The sequence below is a fragment of the Tachypleus tridentatus genome, unplaced genomic scaffold, assembly GCF_004210375.1.
Source record: "Tachypleus tridentatus isolate NWPU-2018 unplaced genomic scaffold, ASM421037v1 Hic_cluster_2, whole genome shotgun sequence".
NCBI lineage: Eukaryota > Metazoa > Arthropoda > Merostomata > Xiphosura > Limulidae > Tachypleus > Tachypleus tridentatus.
Window position 1 is genome coordinate 58,537,279 of NW_027467782.1, and position 20,209 is coordinate 58,557,487.

Here is a 20,209-nt window from a genome sequence, read left to right on the forward strand (position 1 = left end):
TCCTTACTATGTATGATGTGTTGGTTACTATTGGACGAACTTATCTTTCTTAATATGTGTGTGTTGGTTCTATTGGACGAACTTACCTTTCTTATTATGTGTGATGTGTCTATTGGACGAACTTATTTCTTATTATGTGTGATGTGTTGGTTACTATTGGACAAACTTATCTTCCTTACTATGTCTGATATGTGTTGGTTACTATTGGACAAACTTATCTTCCTTACTATGTCTGATGTGTTGGTTTCTATTGGATAAACTTTCATTCCTTATCATGTGTGATGTGTTGGTTACTATTGAACAAACTTATCTTCCTTACTATTTATGATGTGTTGGTTACTATTAGACAAACTTATCTTCCTTACTATGTATGATGTGTTGGTTCCTATTGAACAAACTTATCTTCCTTACTATTTATGATGTGTTGGTTACTATTGGACGAATTTATCTTTCTTAATATGTGTGATGTGTTGGTTACTATTGGACAAACTTATCTTCCTTATTATATATGATGTGTTTGTTACTATTGGACAAACTTATCTTCCTTATTATATATGATGTGTTTTTTACTATTGGACAAACTTATCTTCCTTATTATTTATGATGTGTTGGTTACTATTGAACAAACTTATCTTCCTTATTATGTATGATGTGTTGGTTACTATTGGACAAACTTATCTTCCTTACTATGTATGATGTGTTGGTTACTATTGGACAAACTTATCTTCCTTACTATTTATGATGTGTTGGTTCTATTGGACAAACTTATCTTTCTTATTATGTGTGATGTGTTGGTTCCTATTGGACGAACTTATCTTTCTTATTATGTGTGATGTGTTGGTTACTATTGGACAAACTTATCTTCCTTACTATGTATGATGTGTTGGTTACTATTGGACGAACTTATCTTCTTTATATGTGTGATGTGTTGGTTACTATTGGACAAACTTATCTTCCTTATTATGTGTGATGTGTTGGTTACTATTGGACAAACTTATCTTCCTTACTATGTATGATGTGTTGGTTCCTATTGAACAAACTTATCTTCCTTACTATTTATGATGTGTTGGTTACTATTGGACAAACTTATCTTCCTTATTATGTGTGATGTGTTGGTTACTATTGATAAACTTATCTTCCTTATTATGTATAATGTGTTTGTTACTATTGGACAAACTTATCTTCCTTATTATATATGATGTGTTTTTTACTATTGGACAAACTTATCTTCCTTATTATGTATGATGTGTTGGTTACTATTGAACAAACTTATCTTCCTTATTATGTCTGATGTGTTGGTTACTATTAGACAAACTTATCTTCCTTACTGTGTATGATGTGTTGGTTACTATTGAACAAACTTATCTTCCTTACTATTTATGATGTGTTGGTTACTATTGGACAAACTTATCTTCCTTATTATGTGTGATGTGTTGGTTACTATTGGACGAAACTTACCTTCTTATTATGTGTGATGTGTTGGTTCCTATTGGACGAACTTACCTTTCTTATTATGTGTGATGTGTTGGTTACTATTGGACGAACTTACCTTTCTTATTATTTGTGATGTGTTGGTTACTATTGACAAACTTATCTTCCTTATTATGTATGATGTGTTGGTTACTATTGGACAAACTTATCTTCCTTATTATGTATGATGTGTTGGTTACTATTGGACAAACTTATCTTCCTTATTATGTATGATGTGTTGGTTACTATTGGACAAACTTATCTTCCTTACTATGTATGATGTGTTGGTTACTATTGGACAAACTTATCTTCCTTATTATGTATGATGTGTTGGTTACTATTGGACAAACTTATCTTCCTTACTATGTATGATGTGTTGGTTACTATTGGACAAACTTATCTTCCTTATTATGTGTGATGTGTTGGTTACTATTGGACAAACTTATCTTCCTTATTATGTGTGATGTGTTGGTTACTATTGGACAAACTTATCTTTCTTATTATGTGTGATGTGTTGGTTACTATTGGACAAACTTATCTTCCTTAATATGTATGATGTGTTGGTTACTATTGGACAAACTTATCTTCCTTACTATGTATGATGTGTTGGTTACTATTGGACAAACTTATCTTCCTTATTATGTATGATGTGTTGGTTACTATTGGACAAACTTACCTTTCTTATTATGTGTGATGTGTTGGTTACTATTGGACAAACTTACCTTTCTTATTATGTATGATGTGTTGGTTACTATTGGACAAACTTATCTTCCTTACTATGTATGATGTGTTGGTTACTATTGAACAAACTTATCTTCCTTACTATGTATGATGTGTTGGTTACTATTGGACAAACTTATCTTCCTTAATATGTATGATGTGTTGGTTACTATTGGACAAACTTATCTTCCTTATTATGTATGATGTGTTTGTTACTATTGGACAAACTTATCTTCCTTATTATGTATGATGTGTTGGTTACTATTGGACAAACTTATCTTCCTTATTATGTCTGATGTGTTGGTTACTATTGGACAAACTTATCTTCCTTATTATGTATGATGTGTTGGTTACTATTGGACAAACTTATCTTCCTTACTATGTATGATGTGTTGGTTACTATTGGACAAACTTATCTTCCTTATTATGTATGATGTGTTGGTTACTATTGGACAAACTTATCTTCCTTATTATGTGTGATGTGTTGGTTACTATTGGACAAACTTATCTTCCTTATTATGTGTGATGTGTTGGTTCCTATTGGACGAACTTATCTTTCTTATTATGTGTGATGTGTTGGTTACTATTGGACAAACTTATCTTCCTTATTATGTATGATGTGTTTTTTACTATTGGACAAACTTATCTTCCTTATTATGTATGATGTGTTGGTTACTATTGGACAAACTTATCTTCCTTATTATGTATGATGTGTTGGTTACTATTAGACAAACTTATCTTCCTTATTATGTCTGATGTGTTGGTTACTATTGGACAAACTTATCGTTCTTATTATGTATGATGTGTTTGTTACTATTGGGCAAACTTATCTTCCTTATTATGTATGATGTGTTGGTTACTATTGGACAAACTTATCTTCCTTATTATGTATGATGTGTTGGTTACTATTGAACAAACTTATCTTCCTTATTATGTATGATGTGTTGGTTACTATTGGACAAACTTATCTTCCTTATTATGTATGATGTGTTGGTTACTATTGGACAAACTTATCTTTCTTATTATGTATGATGTGTTGGTTACTATTGGACAAACTTATCTTCCTTACTATGTATGATGTGTTGGTTACTATTGGACAAACTTATCTTCCTTACTATGTATGATGTGTTGGTTACTATTGGACAAACTTATCTTCCTTACTATGTATGATGTGTTGGTTACTATTGGACAAACTTATCTTCCTTACTATGTATGATGTGTTGGTTACTATTGGACAAACTTATCTTCCTTATTATGTGTGATGTGTTGGTTACTATTGGACAAACTTATCTTCCTTATTATGTGTGATGTGTTGGTTACTATTGGACAAACTTATCTTCCTTATTATGTATGATGTGTTGGTTACTATTGGACAAACTTATCTTCCTTACTATGTATGATGTGTTGGTTACTATTGGACAAACTTATCTTCCTTATTATGTATGATGTGTTGGTTACTATTGGACAAACTTATCTATTGGACAAACCCTTATTATGTGTGATGTGTTGGTTACTATTGGACAAACTTATCTTCCTTATTATGTATGATGTGTTGGTTACTATTGGACAAACTTATCTTCCTTACTATGTATGATGTGTTGGTTACTATTGGACAAACTTATCTTCCTTACTATGTATGATGTGTTGGTTACTATTGGACAAACTTATCTTCCTTACTATGTATGATGTGTTGGTTACTATTGGACAAACTTATCTTCTTATTATGTGTGATGTGTTGGTTACTATTGGACAAACTTATCTTCCTTATTATGTATGATGTGTTTGTTACTATTGGACAAACTTATCTTCCTTATTATATATGATGTGTTTTTTACTATTGGACAAACTTATCTTCCTTATTATTTATGATGTGTTGGTTACTATTGAACAAACTTATCTTCCTTATTATGTATGATGTGTTGGTTACTATTGGACAAACTTATCTTCCTTACTATGTATGATGTGTTGGTTACTATTGGACAAACTTATCTTCCTTACTATTTATGATGTGTTGGTTACTATTGGACAAACTTATCTTTTCTTATTATGTGTGATGTGTTGGTTACTATTGGACTATTGGAAACTTATCTTCCTTATTATGTATTGTGATGTGTTGGTTACTATTGGACAAACTTATCTTCCTTACTATGTATGATGTGTTGGTTACTATTGGACAAACTTATCTTCCTTATTATGTATGATGTGTTGGTTACTATTGGACAAACTTATCTTCCTTACTATGTATGATGTGTTGGTTACTATTGGACAAACTTATCTTCCTTACTATGTATGATGTGTTGGTTACTATTGGACAAACTTATCTTCCTTATTATGTATGATGTGTTGGTTACTATTGGACAAACTTATCTTCCTTACTATGTATGATGTGTTGGTTACTATTGGACAAACTTATCTTCCTTATTATGTATGATGTGTTGGTTACTATTGGACAAACTTATCTTCCTTATTATGTATGATGTGTTGGTTACTATTGGACAAACTTATCTTCCTTATTATGTATGATGTGTTGGTTACTATTGGACAAACTTATCTTCCTTACTATGTATGATGTGTTGGTTACTATTGGACAAACTTATCTTCCTTATTATGTATGATGTGTTGGTTACTATTGGACAAACTTATCTTCCTTATTATGTATGATGTGTTGGTTACTATTGGACAAACTTATCTTCCTTATTATGTATGATGTGTTGGTTACTATTGGACAAACTTATCTTCCTTATTATGTATGATGTGTTGGTTACTATTGGACAAACTTATCTTCCTTATTATGTATGATGTGTTGGTTACTATTGGACAAACTTATCTTCCTTATTATGTATGATGTGTTGGTTACTATTGGACAAACTTATCTTCCTTACTATGTATGATGTGTTGGTTACTATTGGACAAACTTATCTTCCTTATTATGTATGATGTGTTGGTTACTATTGGACAAACTTATCTTCCTTATTATGTATGATGTGTTGGTTACTATTGGACAAACTTATCTTCCTTATTATGTATGATGTGTTGGTTACTATTGGACAAACTTATCTTCCTTATTATGTGTGATGTGTTGGTTACTATTGGACAAACTTATCTTCCTTATTATGTATGATGTGTTGGTTACTATTGGACAAACTTATCTTCCTTATTATGTATGATGTGTTGGTTACTATTGGACAAACTTATCTTCCTTATTATGTATGATGTGTTGGTTACTATTGAACAAACTTATCTTCCTTATTATGTATGATGTGTTGGTTACTATTGGACAAACTTATCTTCCTTACTATGTATGATGTGTTGGTTACTATTGTTATCTTCCTTATATGGATGTGTTGGTTACTATTGGACAAACTTATCTTCCTTACTATGTATGATGTGTTGGTTACTATTGGACAAACTTATCTTCCTTATTATGTGTGATGTGTTGGTTACTATTGGACGAACTTATCTTCTTATTATGTGTGATGTGTGGTTACTATTGGACAAACTTACCTTCTTATTATGTGTGATGTGTTGGTTACTATTGGACAAACTTATCTTCCTTATTATGTATGATGTGTTGGTTACTATTGGACAAACTTATCTTCCTTATTATGTATGATGTGTTGGTTACTATTGGACAAACTTATCTTTCTTATTATGTATGATGTGTTGGTTACTATTGGACAAACTTATCTTCCTTATTGATGTGTTGGTTACTATTGAACAAACTTATCTTCCTTACTATGTATGATGTGTTGGTTACTATTGGACAAACTTATCTTCCTTATTATGTATGATGTGTTGGTTACTATTGGACAAACTTATCTTCCTTATTATGTATGATGTGTTGGTTACTATTGGACAAACTTATCTTCCTTACTATGTATGATGTGTTGGTTACTATTGGACAAACTTATCTTCCTTATTATGTATGATGTGTTGGTTACTATTGGACAAACTTATCTTCCTTATTATGTATGATGTGTTGGTTACTATTGGACAAACTTATCTTCCTTATTATGTATGATGTGTTGGTTACTATTGGACAAACTTATCTTCCTTATTATGTGTGATGTGTTGGTTACTATTGGACAAACTTATCTTCCTTACTATGTATGATGTGTTGGTTACTATTGGACAAACTTATCTTCCTTATTATGTATGATGTGTTGGTTACTATTGGACAAACTTATCTTCCTTATTATGTATGATGTGTTGGTTACTATTGGACAAACTTATCTTCCTTATTATGTATGATGTGTTGGTTACTATTGGACAAACTTATCTTCCTTATTATGTATGATGTGTTGGTTACTATTGGACAAACTTCTTATCTTATCCTTCCCTTATTATGTCTGATGTGTTGGTTACTATTGTTATCTTCCTTATTATGTATGATGTGTTTTACTATTGGACAAACTTATCTTCCTTATATGTATGTATGATGTGTTGGTTACTATTGGACAAACTTATCTTCCTTACTATATGATGTGTTGGTTACTATTGACAAACTTATCTTCCTTATTATGTATGATGTGTTGGTTACTATTGGACAAACTTATCTTCCTTATTATATATGATGTGTTGGTTACTATTGGACAAACTTATCTTCCTTATTATGTATGATGTGTTGGTTACTATTGGACAAACTTATCTTCCTTATTATGTATGATGTGTTGGTTACTATTGGACAAACTTATCTTCCTTACTATGTATGATGTGTTGGTTACTATTGGACAAACTTATCTTCCTTACTATTTATGATGTGTTGGTTACTATTGGACAAACTTATCTTCCTTATTATGTGTGATGTGTTGGTTCCTATTGGACAAACTTATCTTCCTTATTATGTGTGATGTGTTGGTTACTATTGGACAAACTTATCTTTCTTATTATGTGTGATGTGTTGGTTACTATTGGACGAACTTATCTTCTTCTTATTATGTATGATGTGTTGGTTACTATTGGACAAACTTATCTTCCTTATTATGTATGATGTGTTGGTTACTATTGGACAAACTTATCTTCCTTATTATGTATGATGTGTTGGTTACTATTGGACAAACTTATCTTCCTTATTATGTATGATGTGTTGGTTACTATTGAACAAACTTATCTTCCTTATTATGTATGATGTGTTGGTTACTATTGGACAAACTTATCTTCCTTATTATGTATGATGTGTTGGTTACTATTGGACAAACTTATCTTCCTTATTATGTATGATGTGTTGGTTACTATTGGACAAACTTATCTTCCTTATTATGTATGATGTGTTGGTTACTATTGGACAAACTTATCTTCCTTATTATGTATGATGTGTTGGTTACTATTGGACAAACTTATCTTCCTTACTATGTATGATGTGTTGGTTACTATTGGACAAACTTATCTTCCTTATTTATTATGTGTTGGTTATGTGTTGGTGTTGGTTACTATTGGACAAACTTATCTTCTTATTATGTGTGATGTGTTGGTTCCTATTGGATGTGTGTGTTGTTACTATTGGACAAACTTATCTTCCTTATTATGTATGATGTGTTGGTTATGTGTTGGTTACTATTGGACAAACTTATCTTCCTTATTATGTATGATGTGTTGGTTACTATTGGACAAACTTATCTTCCTTATTATGTATGATGTGTTGGTTACTATTGGACAAACTTATCTTCCTTATTATGTATGATGTGTTGGTTACTATTGGACAAACTTATCTTCCTTATTATGTATGATGTGTTGGTTACTATTGGACAAACTTATCTTCCTTACTATGTATGATGTGTTGGTTACTATTGGACAAACTTATCTTCCTTACTATGTATGATGTGTTGGTTACTATTGGACAAACTTATCTTCCTTTATTATGTGTGATGTGTTGGTTACTATTGGACAAACTTATCTTCCTTATTATGTATGATGTGTTGGTTACTATTGGACAAACTTATCTTCTTATTATGTATGATGTGTTGGTTACTATTGGACAAACTTATCTTCCTTATTATGTATGATGTGTTGGTTACTATTGGACAAACTTATCTTCCTTATTATGTATGATGTGTTGGTTACTATTGGACAAACTTATCTTCCTTATTATGTATGATGTGTTGGTTACTATTGGACAAACTTATCTTCCTTACTATGTATGATGTGTTGGTTCCTATTGGACAAACTTATCTTTCTTATTATGTATGATGTGTTGGTTACTATTGGACAAACTTATCTTTCTTATTATGTGTATGATGTGTTGGTTTCTATTGGATAAACTTTCTTCCTTATCATGTATGATGTGTTGGTTACTATAGAACAAACTTATCTTCCTTATTATGTATGATGTGTTGGTTACTATTAGACAAACTTATCTTCCTTACTATGTATGATGTGTTGGTTACTATTGAACAAACTTATCTTCCTTACTATTTATGATGTGTTGGTTACTATTGGACAAACTTATCTTCCTTAATATGTGTGATGTGTTGGTTACTATTGGACAAACTTATCTTCCTTATTATGTATGATGTGTTTGTTACTATTGGACAAACTTATCTTCCTTATTATGTATGATGTGTTTTTTACTATTGGACAAACTTATCTTCCTTATTATGTATGATGTGTTGGTTACTATTGAACAAACTTATCTTCCTTACTATGTATGATGTGTTGGTTACTATTGGACAAACTTATCTTCCTTACTATGTATGATGTGTTGGTTACTATTGGACAAACTTATCTTCCTTATTATGTATGATGTGTTGGTTACTATTGGACAAACTTATCTTCCTTATTATGTGTGATGTGTTGGTTACTATTGGACAAACTTATCTTCCTTATTATGTATGATGTGTTGGTTACTATTGGACAAACTTATCTTCCTTATTATGTATGATGTGTTGGTTACTATTGGACAAACTTATCTTCCTTATTATGTATGATGTGTTTTTTACTATTGGACAAACGTATCTTCCTTACTATGTATGATGTGTTGGTTACTATTGGACAAACTTATCTTCCTTATTATTTATGATGTGTTGGTTACTATTGGACAAACTTATCTTCCTTATTATGTATGATGTGTTGGTTACTATTGGACAAACTTATCTTCCTTATTATGTATGATGTGTTGGTTACTATTGGACAAACTTATCTTCCTTACTATGTATGATGTGTTGGTTACTATTGGACAAACTTATCTTCCTTATTATGTATGATGTGTTGGTTACTATTGGACAAACTTATCTTCCTTATTATGTATGATGTGTTGGTTACTATTGGACAAACTTATCTTCCTTACTATGTATGATGTGTTGGTTACTATTGGACAAACTTATCTTCCTTATTATGTATGATGTGTTGGTTACTATTGGACAAACTTATCTTCCTTATTATGTATGATGTGTTGGTTACTATTGGACAAACTTATCTTCCTTATATGTATGTGTTGGTTACTATTGACAAACTTATCTTCTTCTTATTATGTGTGTGGTTACTATTGGACAAACTTATCTTCCTTATTATGTATGATGTGTTGGTTACTATTGGACAAACTTATCTTCCTTATTATGTATGATGTGTTGGTTACTATTGGACAAACTTATCTTCCTTATTATGTATGATGTGTTGGTTACTATTGGACAAACTTATCTTCCTTATTATGTATGATGTGTTGGTTACTATTGGACAAACTTATCTTCCTTATTATGTATGATGTGTTGGTTACTATTGGACAAACTTATCTTCCTTATTATGTATGATGTGTTGGTTACTATTGGACAAACTTATCTTCCTTATTATGTATGATGTGTTGGTTACTATTGGACAAACTTATCTTCCTTACTATGTATGATGTGTTGGTTACTATTGGACAAACTTATCTTCCTTACTATGTATGATGTGTTGGTTACTATTGGACAAACTTATCTTCCTTATTATGTATGATGTGTTGGTTACTATTGGACAAACTTATCTTCTTATTATGTATGATGTGTTGGTTACTATTGGACAAACTTATGTGTGATGTGTTGGTTACTATTGGACAAACTTATCTTCCTTACTATGTATGATGTGTTTTTTTACTGATTATCTTCCTTACTATGATGTGTTGGTTACTATTGGACAAACTTATCTTCCTTACTATGTCTGATGTGTTGGTTACTATTGGACAAACTTATCTTCCTTATTATGTGTGATGTGTTGGTTCCTATTGAACAAACTTATCTTCCTTATTATGTATGATGTGTTGGTTACTATTGGACAAACTTATCTTCCTTATTATATGATGTGTTGGTTACTATTGGACAAACTTACAAACTCTTCCTTATTATGTATGATGTGTTGGTTACTATTGGACAAACTTATCTTCCTTATTATATATGATGTGTTTTTACTATTGGACAAACTTATCTTCCTTATTATGTATGATGTGTTGGTTACTATTGGACAAACTTATCTTCTTATTATGTGTGATGTGTTGGTTACTATTGGACAAACTTATCTTCCTTACTATGTATGATGTGTTGGTTACTATTGGACAAACTTATCTTCCTTACTATTTATGATGTGTTGGTTACTATTGGACAAACTTATCTTCCTTATTATGTGTGATGTGTTGGTTCCTATTGGACGAACTTATCTTCTTTATTATGTGTGATGTGTTGGTTCCTATTGGACGAACTTATCTTCCTTAATATGTGTGATGTGTTGGTTACTATTGGACAAACTTATCTTCCTTATTATGTATGATGTGTTGGTTACTATTGGACAAACTTATCTTCCTTATTATGTATGATGTGTTGGTTACTATTGGACAAACTTATCTTCCTTATTATGTATGATGTGTTGGTTACTATTGGACAAACTTATCTTCCTTACTATGTATGATGTGTTGGTTACTATTGGACAAACTTATCTTCCTTAATATGTATGATGTGTTGGTTACTATTGGACAAACTTATCTTCCTTATTATGTATGATGTGTTGGTTACTATTGGACAAACTTATCTTCCTTATTATGTATGATGTGTTGGTTACTATTGGACAAACTTATCTTCCTTATTATGTATGATGTGTTGGTTACTATTGGACAAACTTATCTTCCTTATTATGTATGATGTGTGGTTACTATTGGACAAACTTATCTTCCTTATTATGTATGATGTGTTGGTTACTATTGGACAAACTTATCTTCCTTATTATGTATGATGTGTTGGTTACTATTGGACAAACTTATCTTCTTATTATGTGTGATGTGTTGGTTACTATTGGACAAACTTATCTTCCTTATTATGTATGATGTGTTTTTACTATTGGACAAACTTATCTTCCTTATTATGTATGATGTGTTGGTTACTATTGGACAAACTTATCTTCCTTATTATGTATGATGTGTTGGTTACTATTGGACAAACTTATCTTCCTTATTATGTATGATGTGTTGGTTACTATTGGACAAACTTATCTTCCTTACTATGTATGATGTGTTGGTTACTATTGGACAAACTTATCTTCCTTACTATGTATGATGTGTTGGTTACTATTGGACAAACTTATCTTTCTTATTATGTATGATGTGTTGGTTACTATTGGACAAACTTATCTTCCTTATTATGTATGATGTGTTGGTTACTATTGGACAAACTTATCTTCCTTATTATGTATGATGTGTTGGTTACTATTGGACAAACTTATCTTCCTTATTATGTATGATGTGTTGGTTACTATTGGACAAACTTATCTTCCTTATTATGTATGATGTGTTGGTTACTATTGGACAAACTTATCTTCCTTATTATGTATGATGTGTTGGTTACTATTGGACAAACTTATCTTCCTTATTATGTATGATGTGTTGGTTACTATTGGACAAACTTATCTTTCTTATTATGTGTGATGTGTTGGTTACTATTGGACAAACTTATCTTCCTTATTATGTATGATGTGTTGGTTACTATTGGACAAACTTATCTTCCTTATTATGTATGATGTGTTGGTTACTATTGGACAAACTTATCTTCCTTACTATGTATGATGTGTTGGTTACTATTGGACAAACTTATCTTCCTTACTATGTATGATGTGTTGGTTACTATTGGACAAACTTATCTTCCTTACTATGTATGATGTGTTGGTTACTATTGGACAAACTTATCTTCCTTATTATGTGATGTGTTGGTTACTATTGGACAAACTTACTTTCTTATTATGTGTGATGTGTTGGTTACTATTGGACAAACTTATCTTCCTTTATTATTATGTATGATGTGTTTGGTTACTATTGGACAAACTTATCTTCCTTATTATGTATGATGTGTTGGTTACTATTGGACAAACTTATCTTCCTTACTATGTATGATGTGTTGGTTACTATTGGACAAACTTATCTTCCTTACTATGTATGATGTGTTGGTTACTATTGGACAAACTTATCTTCCTTATCATGTATGATGTGTTGGTTACTATTGGACAAACTTATCTTCCTTACTATGTATGATGTGTTGGTTACTATTGGACAAACTTATCTTCCTTATTATGTATGATGTGTTGGTTACTATTGGACAAACTTATCTTCCTTATTATGTTATGATGTGTTGGTTACTATTGGACAAACTTATCTTCCTTATTATGTGTGATGTGTTGGTTACTATTGGACAAACTTATCTTCCTTACTATGTATGATGTGTTGGTTACTATTGGACAAACTTATCTTCCTTACTATGTATGATGTGTTGGTTACTATTGGACAAACTTATCTTCCTTATTATGTGTGATGTGTTGGTTACTATTGGACAAATCTTCTTATTATGTGTGATGTGTTGGTTACTATTGGATTGGACGACTATTTTTATCTTATTATGTGTGATGTGTTGGTTACTATTGGACAAACTTATCTTCCTTACTATGTGTGATGTGTTGGTTACTATTGGACAAACTTATCTTCCTTATTATGTATGATGTGTTGGTTTCTATTGGATGAACTTTCATTACCTTCTTATTATGTATGATGTGTTGGTTCCTATTGAACAAACTTATCTTCCTTATCATATGTATGTTGGTTCTTATAGATGATGTGTTGGTTACTATTAGACAAACTTATCTTCCTTACTATGTATGATGTGTTGGTTCCTATTGAACAAACTTATCTTCCTTACTATTTATGATGTGTTGGTTACTATTGGACGAACTTATCTTCTTACTATTTGTGATGTGTTGGTTACTATTGGACGAACTTATCTTCCTTATTATGTATGATGTGTTGGTTACTATTGGACAAACTTATCTTCCTTATTATATATGATGTGTTTTTTACTATTGGACAAACGTATCTTCCTTATTATTTATGATGTGTTGGTTACTATTGGACAAACTTATCTTCCTTATTATGTGTGATGTGTTGGTTACTATTGGACAAACTTATCTTCCTTACTATGTATGATGTGTTGGTTACTATTGGACAAACTTATCTTCCTTACTATTTATGATGTGTTGGTTACTATTGGACAAACTTATCTTCCTTATTATGTGTGATGTGTTGGTTCGTATTGGACGAACTTATCTTCCTTACTATGTGTGATGTGTTGGTTCCTATTGGACAAACTTATCTTCCTTATTATGTGTGATGTGTTGGTTACTATTGGACAAACTTATCTTCCTTATTATGTATGATGTGTTGGTTACTATTGGACAAACTTATCTTCCTTACTATGTATGATGTGTTGGTTACTACTGGACAAACTTATCTTCCTTATTATTTATGATGTGTTGGTTACTATTGGACAAACTTATCTTCCTTACTATGTATGATGTGTTGGTTACTATTGGACAAACTTATCTTCCTTACTATGTATGATGTGTTGGTTACTATTAGACAAACTTATCTTCCTTATTATGTATGATGTGTTGTTACTATTGGACAAACTTATCTTCCTTATTATGTATGATGTGTTGGTTACTATTGGACAAACTTATCTTCCTTACTATGTATGATGTGTTGGTTACTATTGGACAAACTTATCTTCCTTATTATGTATGATGTGTTGGTTACTATTGGACAAACTTATCTTCCTTATTATGTATGATGTGTTGGTTACTATTGGACAAACTTATCTTCCTTATTATGTATGATGTGTTGGTTACTATTGGACAAACTTATCTTCCTTATTATGTATGATGTGTTGGTTACTATTGGACAAACTTATCTTCCTTATTATGTATGATGTGTTTGTTACTATTGGGCAAACTTATCTTCCTTATTATGTATGAAGTGTTGGTTCCTATTGGACAAACTTATCTTTCTTATTATGTCTGACGTGTTGGTTACTATTGGACAAACTTATCTTTTTTATTATGTATGATGTGTTGGTTACTATTAGACAAACTTATCTTCCTTATTATATATGATGTGTTGGTTACTATTGGACAAACTTATCTTCCTTATTATGTATGATGTGTTGGTTACTATTGGACAAACTTATCTTCCTTATTATGTATGATGTGTTTGTTACTATTGGACAAACTTATCTTCCTTATTATGTGTGATGTGTTGGTTACTATTGGACAAACTTATCTTCCTTACTATGTCTGATTGATGTGTTGGCTACTATTGGACAAACTTGTCTTCCTTACTATGTCTGATGTGTTGGTTTCTATTGGATAAACTTTCATTCCCTTATCATGTGTGATATGTTGGTTCCTATTGGACAAACTTATCTTCCTTACTATTTATGATGTGTTGGTTACTATTGGACGAACTTACCTTTCTTAATATGTATGATGTGTTGGTTACTATTGGACAAACTTATCTTCCTTATTATATATGATGTGTTTTTTTACTATTGGACAAACTTATCTTCCTTATTATTTATGATGTGTGTTGATGTGTTGGTTACTATTGGACAAACTTATCTTCCTTATTATGTATGATGTGTTGGTTACTATTGGACAAACTTATCTTCCTTACTATTTATGATGTGTTGGTTACTATTGGACAAACTTATTTTCCTTATTATGTGTGATGTGTTGGTTCGTATTGGACGAACTTACCTTTCTTATTATGTGTGATGTGGTGGTTCCTATTGGACGAACTTACCTTTCTTAATATGTGTGATGTGTTGGTTACTATTGGACGAACTTACCTTTCTTATTATGTATGATGTGTTGGTTTCTATTGGATAAACTTTCATTCCCTTATCATGTGTGATATGTTGGTTCCTATAGAACAAATTTATCTTCCTTATTATGTATGATGTGTTGGTTACTATTAGACAAACTTATCTTCCTTACTATGTATGATGTGTTGGTTCCTATTGAACAAACTTATCTTCCTTACTATTTATGATGTGTTGGTTACTATTGGACGAACTTACCTTTCTTAATATGTGTGATGTGTTGGTTACTATTGGATAAACTTATCTTCCTTATTATGTATAATGTGTTTGTTACTATTGGACAAACTTATCTTCCTTATTATATATGATGTGTTTTTTACTATTGGACAAACGTATCTTCCTTATTATTTATGATGTGTTGGTTACTATTGAACAAACTTATCTTCCTTATTATGTCTGATGTGTTGGTTACTATTGGACAAACTTATCTTCCTTACTGTGTATGATGTGTTGGTTACTATTGGACAAACTTATCTTCCTTACTATTTATGATGTGTTGGTTACTATTGGACAAACTTATCTTCCTTATTATGTGTGATGTGTTGGTTCGTATTGGACGAAGTTACCTTTCTTATTATGTGTGATGTGGTGGTTCCTATTGGACGAACTTACCTTTCTTATTATGTGTGATGTGGTGGTTCCTATTGGACGAACTTACCTTTCTTATTATTTGTGATGTGTTGGTTACTATTGGATAAACTTATCTTCCTTATTATGTATGATGTGTTTTTTACTATTGGACAAACGTATCTTCCTTACTATGTATGATGTGTTGGTTACTATTGGACAAACTTATCTTCCTTATTATTTATGATGTGTTGGTTACTATTAGACAAACTTATCTTCCTTGCTATGTCTGATGTGTTGGTTCCTATTGAACATACTTATCTTCCTTGCTATGTCTGACGTGTTGGTTACTATTGGACAAACTTATCTTCCTTACTATGTATGATGTGTTGGTTACTACTGGACAAACTTATCTTCCTTATTATTTATGATGTGTTGGTTACTATTGGACAAACTTATCTTCCTTACTATGTATGATGTGTTGGTTACTATTAGACAAACTTATCTTCCTTACTATGTATGATGTGTTGGTTACTATTGGACAAACTTATCTTCCTTATTATTTATGATGTGTTGGTTACTATTGGACAAACTTATCTTCCTTATTATGTCTGATGTGTTGGTTACTATTAGACAAACTTATCTTCCTTATTATGTATGATGTGTTGGTTACTATTGGACAAACTTATCTTCCTTACTATGTATGATGTGTTGGTTACTATTAGACAAACTTATCTTCCTTACTATGTATGATGTGTTGGTTACTATTGGACAAACTTATCTTCCTTATTATTTATGATGTGTTGGTTACTATTGGACAAACTTATCTTCCTTATTATGTCTGATGTGTTGGTTACTATTAGACAAACTTATCTTCCTTATTATGTATGATGTGTTGGTTACTATTAGACAAACTTATCTTCCTTGCTATGTCTGACGTGTTGGTTACTATTGGACAAACTTATCTTTCTTATTATGTATGATGTGTTTGTTACTATTAGGCAAACTTATCTTCCTTATTATGTATGATGTGTTGGTTACTATTAGACAAACTTATCTTCCTTATTATGTATGATGTGTTGGTTCCTATTGAACAAACTTATCTTCCTTGCTATGTCTGACGTGTTGGTTACTATTGGACAAACTTACCTTTCTTATTATTTGTGATGTGTTGGTTACTATTGGATAAACTTATCTTCCTTATTATGTATGATGTGTTTTTTACTATTGGACAAACGTATCTTCCTTATTATGTATGATGTGTTGGTTACTATTGGACAAACTTATCTTCCTTATTATTTGATGATGTGTTGGTTACTATTGGACAAACTTATCTTCCTTACTATGTGTGATGTGTTGGTTACTATTGGACAAACTTACCTTCCTTATTGTGTCTGATGTGTTGGTTCCTATTGGACATACTTATTTTCTTCTTATATCTGACGTGTTGGTTCCTATTGGACAAACTTACCTTCCTTATTTATGATGTGTTGGTTCGTATTGGACAAACTTATCTTCTTCATACTATGTGTGATGTGTGGTTACTATTGGACAAACTTACCTTCCTTATTGTGTCTGATGTTTTGGTTCGTACTGGACATACTTATTTTCTTCATTATATCTGTCGTGTTGGTTCCTGTTGGACAATCGTATATTCCTTATTATGTCTAATTTGTTGGTTTCTAGTGGAGAAACTTATCTTATCTTATTACGTGTGATTTGTTGATTCCTATTGGACAATCTTACCTTCCTTGTTATATCTAATGTGGTGGTTTCTATTGGTTATAATTATATTCCTTATTATGTGCGATTTGTTTGTTCGTATTGGACAAAGTTATCTTACTTTTATGTCTGATGTGTTTGTTCCGGTTGGACATACTGTTGGTTCCTATTGTTCCTTATTACGTCTGATGTGTTGGTTACTATTGGACATTCATATCTTCCTTACTATGTATGATGTGTTGGCTCTTATTGAACAAACTTATCTTCCTTATTGTGTTGGTTCCTTTTGAACATACCTTTCTTATTACGTCTGATGTGGTGTTTCCTATTACACAAACTTACTTTCCTTATTATGTCTGATGTGGTTAATTTCAAGGCGAGTCATTTAATTTGTCAATGTTTGCTTTAAACAACAGGCGAACATTTGAACTGAGTAAACACAATATTTGGAACCTGAAACTGAACAACAGAGAAAACTTTTACGTTCTTTGTTCCTGGACAGAAAGCATGGGACGATTTTAGGTCAGAAATGCCAAATGAGTACAATCAGATGACAATGGATGTCTACAAATACCACGTTCAAAAGGTACGTTTTTTTATCTTAACGAATTGTTGGTAGCTTTGTGGAAATACTTGTTACTAACAGTCTGCATGTGCATGCCTATTGTTTCAAAAAGTCATGGATAAGTAGTGACCATTATTCGAAAATGTGTGAAATATTCTACTGGTCAGTTAGAATCAGTACTGTATTGTTCGCATGTAGATTGTAACACCAGAAACGAAACATTCCTCTATATCTCTAGCATGGGTATTAACACTATTACTGGTGAGGAGAGAACAACGTTCCGAACTTCCTAGGTCATCTTTAGGTTAAGAAGAGAGATTTTGAATGTGACCGTTGAAGGACACATGTCTTAGGGACGAGAGTATAAACGGGTACCGGATTGTAGGGGCGTTACAGGTGGATGTTAGGTTATTAATTAGAGAAATAAAGGTATTTCTTTATATTGGTTTAATTTTGGTTTCACTTGTATAAGTAGTAATTCTTTGATTTTGCGTTTGTTTATATTTGTTTCCCTACTTAATATCTGGGTGTCTTGTATGGTTATGTTGTATTTATTTGATTTGCAGTGTTCAAAAAACGTGTGAAGATTGTTTTTCTGTTCTTTGAATCTGGTTTCCAATTTTCTGCTTGTTTCTCCAATATAGAAGTCGTGACAGTTGTTGCATTGTATTTTATAAATAATGTTGGTGTTGTGTTTGTCAGTGTAGTTTTTACATAGTATGCACTTTAGTTTTATACCTGGTTTCTGAATAAATTTGGTGTTTACTGGGATGTTGTGTTTTGTTTTCCAAATGATGGTTATTTTTTTGCTGATGACGGGAACATATGGTATGCAGCAGTATAAGCTTTTGTAGTTTGTTGCATCTTGGGATTTATTGTTGTTTGTTTGTTTGTCTAGGTGTGTACGTATTATTTTTTCAACGGTGTTCATGTTGATGAAGTATTGTTTTATTTTGTTGATTTCACTGTGAATTTTATCAGGTTAGTATAGTTTTCTGACTGTGTTTATTTGGTTTCTTAATATGTTGACTTTGTGTTTTGTTTCATGTGCTGAGTCCCAGGGAATGTATAATCCAGAATAGATGGCACTTCTGTAGACTTCTGTTTTGAATCGTGTATTGATTCTTGTGATCTTGAGGGTGAGAAATGCTAATTGAGTAGTTTTCTTATGTTCACAGGTGGAATTAATGTTGGGGTGCATCGAGTTAACGTGATTGAAAACTAAGTGTGTGTTCTGTAGATGTGAATCCAACAATTGTATCATCAACATACCTGTACCAATATAGTGGTGGATGTAAGGATGAGATGATAGATTGTGATTCAATCTGTGTCATAACAATGTTGGCTAGAACTGGTAACACTGGATTCCCCATACTTAGGCCAGTTATTTGTAGGTAGTTTTGGTTATTGAACATTAAAGTTAGTTTTGGTGGTAGTGAATTTTATAAGGGTTGTTAATTGGTTGCTGGCTATGTTTATCAATCGGTTGGGGTCTTGGATATAAAGTTTTAAAGCTATCTTGCAGGCTTCAATTGTTGGTACTTCTGTAAAGAGGGAGATTACATCAGAACTGACCATTAAGGCTTTATGATTTAGTTGATTAAGAATATATTTAAAGTTAAAAGAGCCTTTGAAAAAGAAATCGGCTGATGTTACATATTTAGAAAATGCCCACGCTATATATTTACTGAGGTTGTAGTTAAATGATTCATAGGTTGACATTGTGGGTCGTAGTGAACAATTAGGTTTTGAGGTTTGGGGCTGCCGTATAGTTGTGGTGTGCGTGAGTTGGTCTTTCCTAGGTAAGAATAAATGTTTTCTTAGATTGTGTTGGTTTTTCATTTGTAGTAATATTTTGTCTAACTGGTTTTCATGTGTTTTTGTTGGATTTGTGTTTAGTAGTTTAAATTTCCTTGTATCTGATAAGATGTTCATTTTTCGGTGTTACTGTGAAGTTGAGTCCTTTGTTGAGTAGATGTATTTCTTCATTGCTTGATTTTCGGTCGAATCTGTT

The 20,209-nt window shown here is 31.6% G+C and overlaps 1 protein-coding gene across 1 annotated transcript in view; it reads left to right on the forward strand.

The window, feature by feature from the left end:
• The window catches only part of LOC143242336 (fasciclin-1-like), an 81,080-nt gene that overhangs the window by 34,448 nt on the left and 26,423 nt on the right, over nucleotides 1–20,209 (forward strand). The window contains exon 9 of the mRNA XM_076485696.1: nucleotides 18,047–18,216. Coding sequence (XP_076341811.1) covers nucleotides 18,047–18,152 — 106 coding nt within the window. The 3' untranslated portion in view covers nucleotides 18,153–18,216. The remainder of the gene's footprint in view (nucleotides 1–18,046; nucleotides 18,217–20,209) is intronic.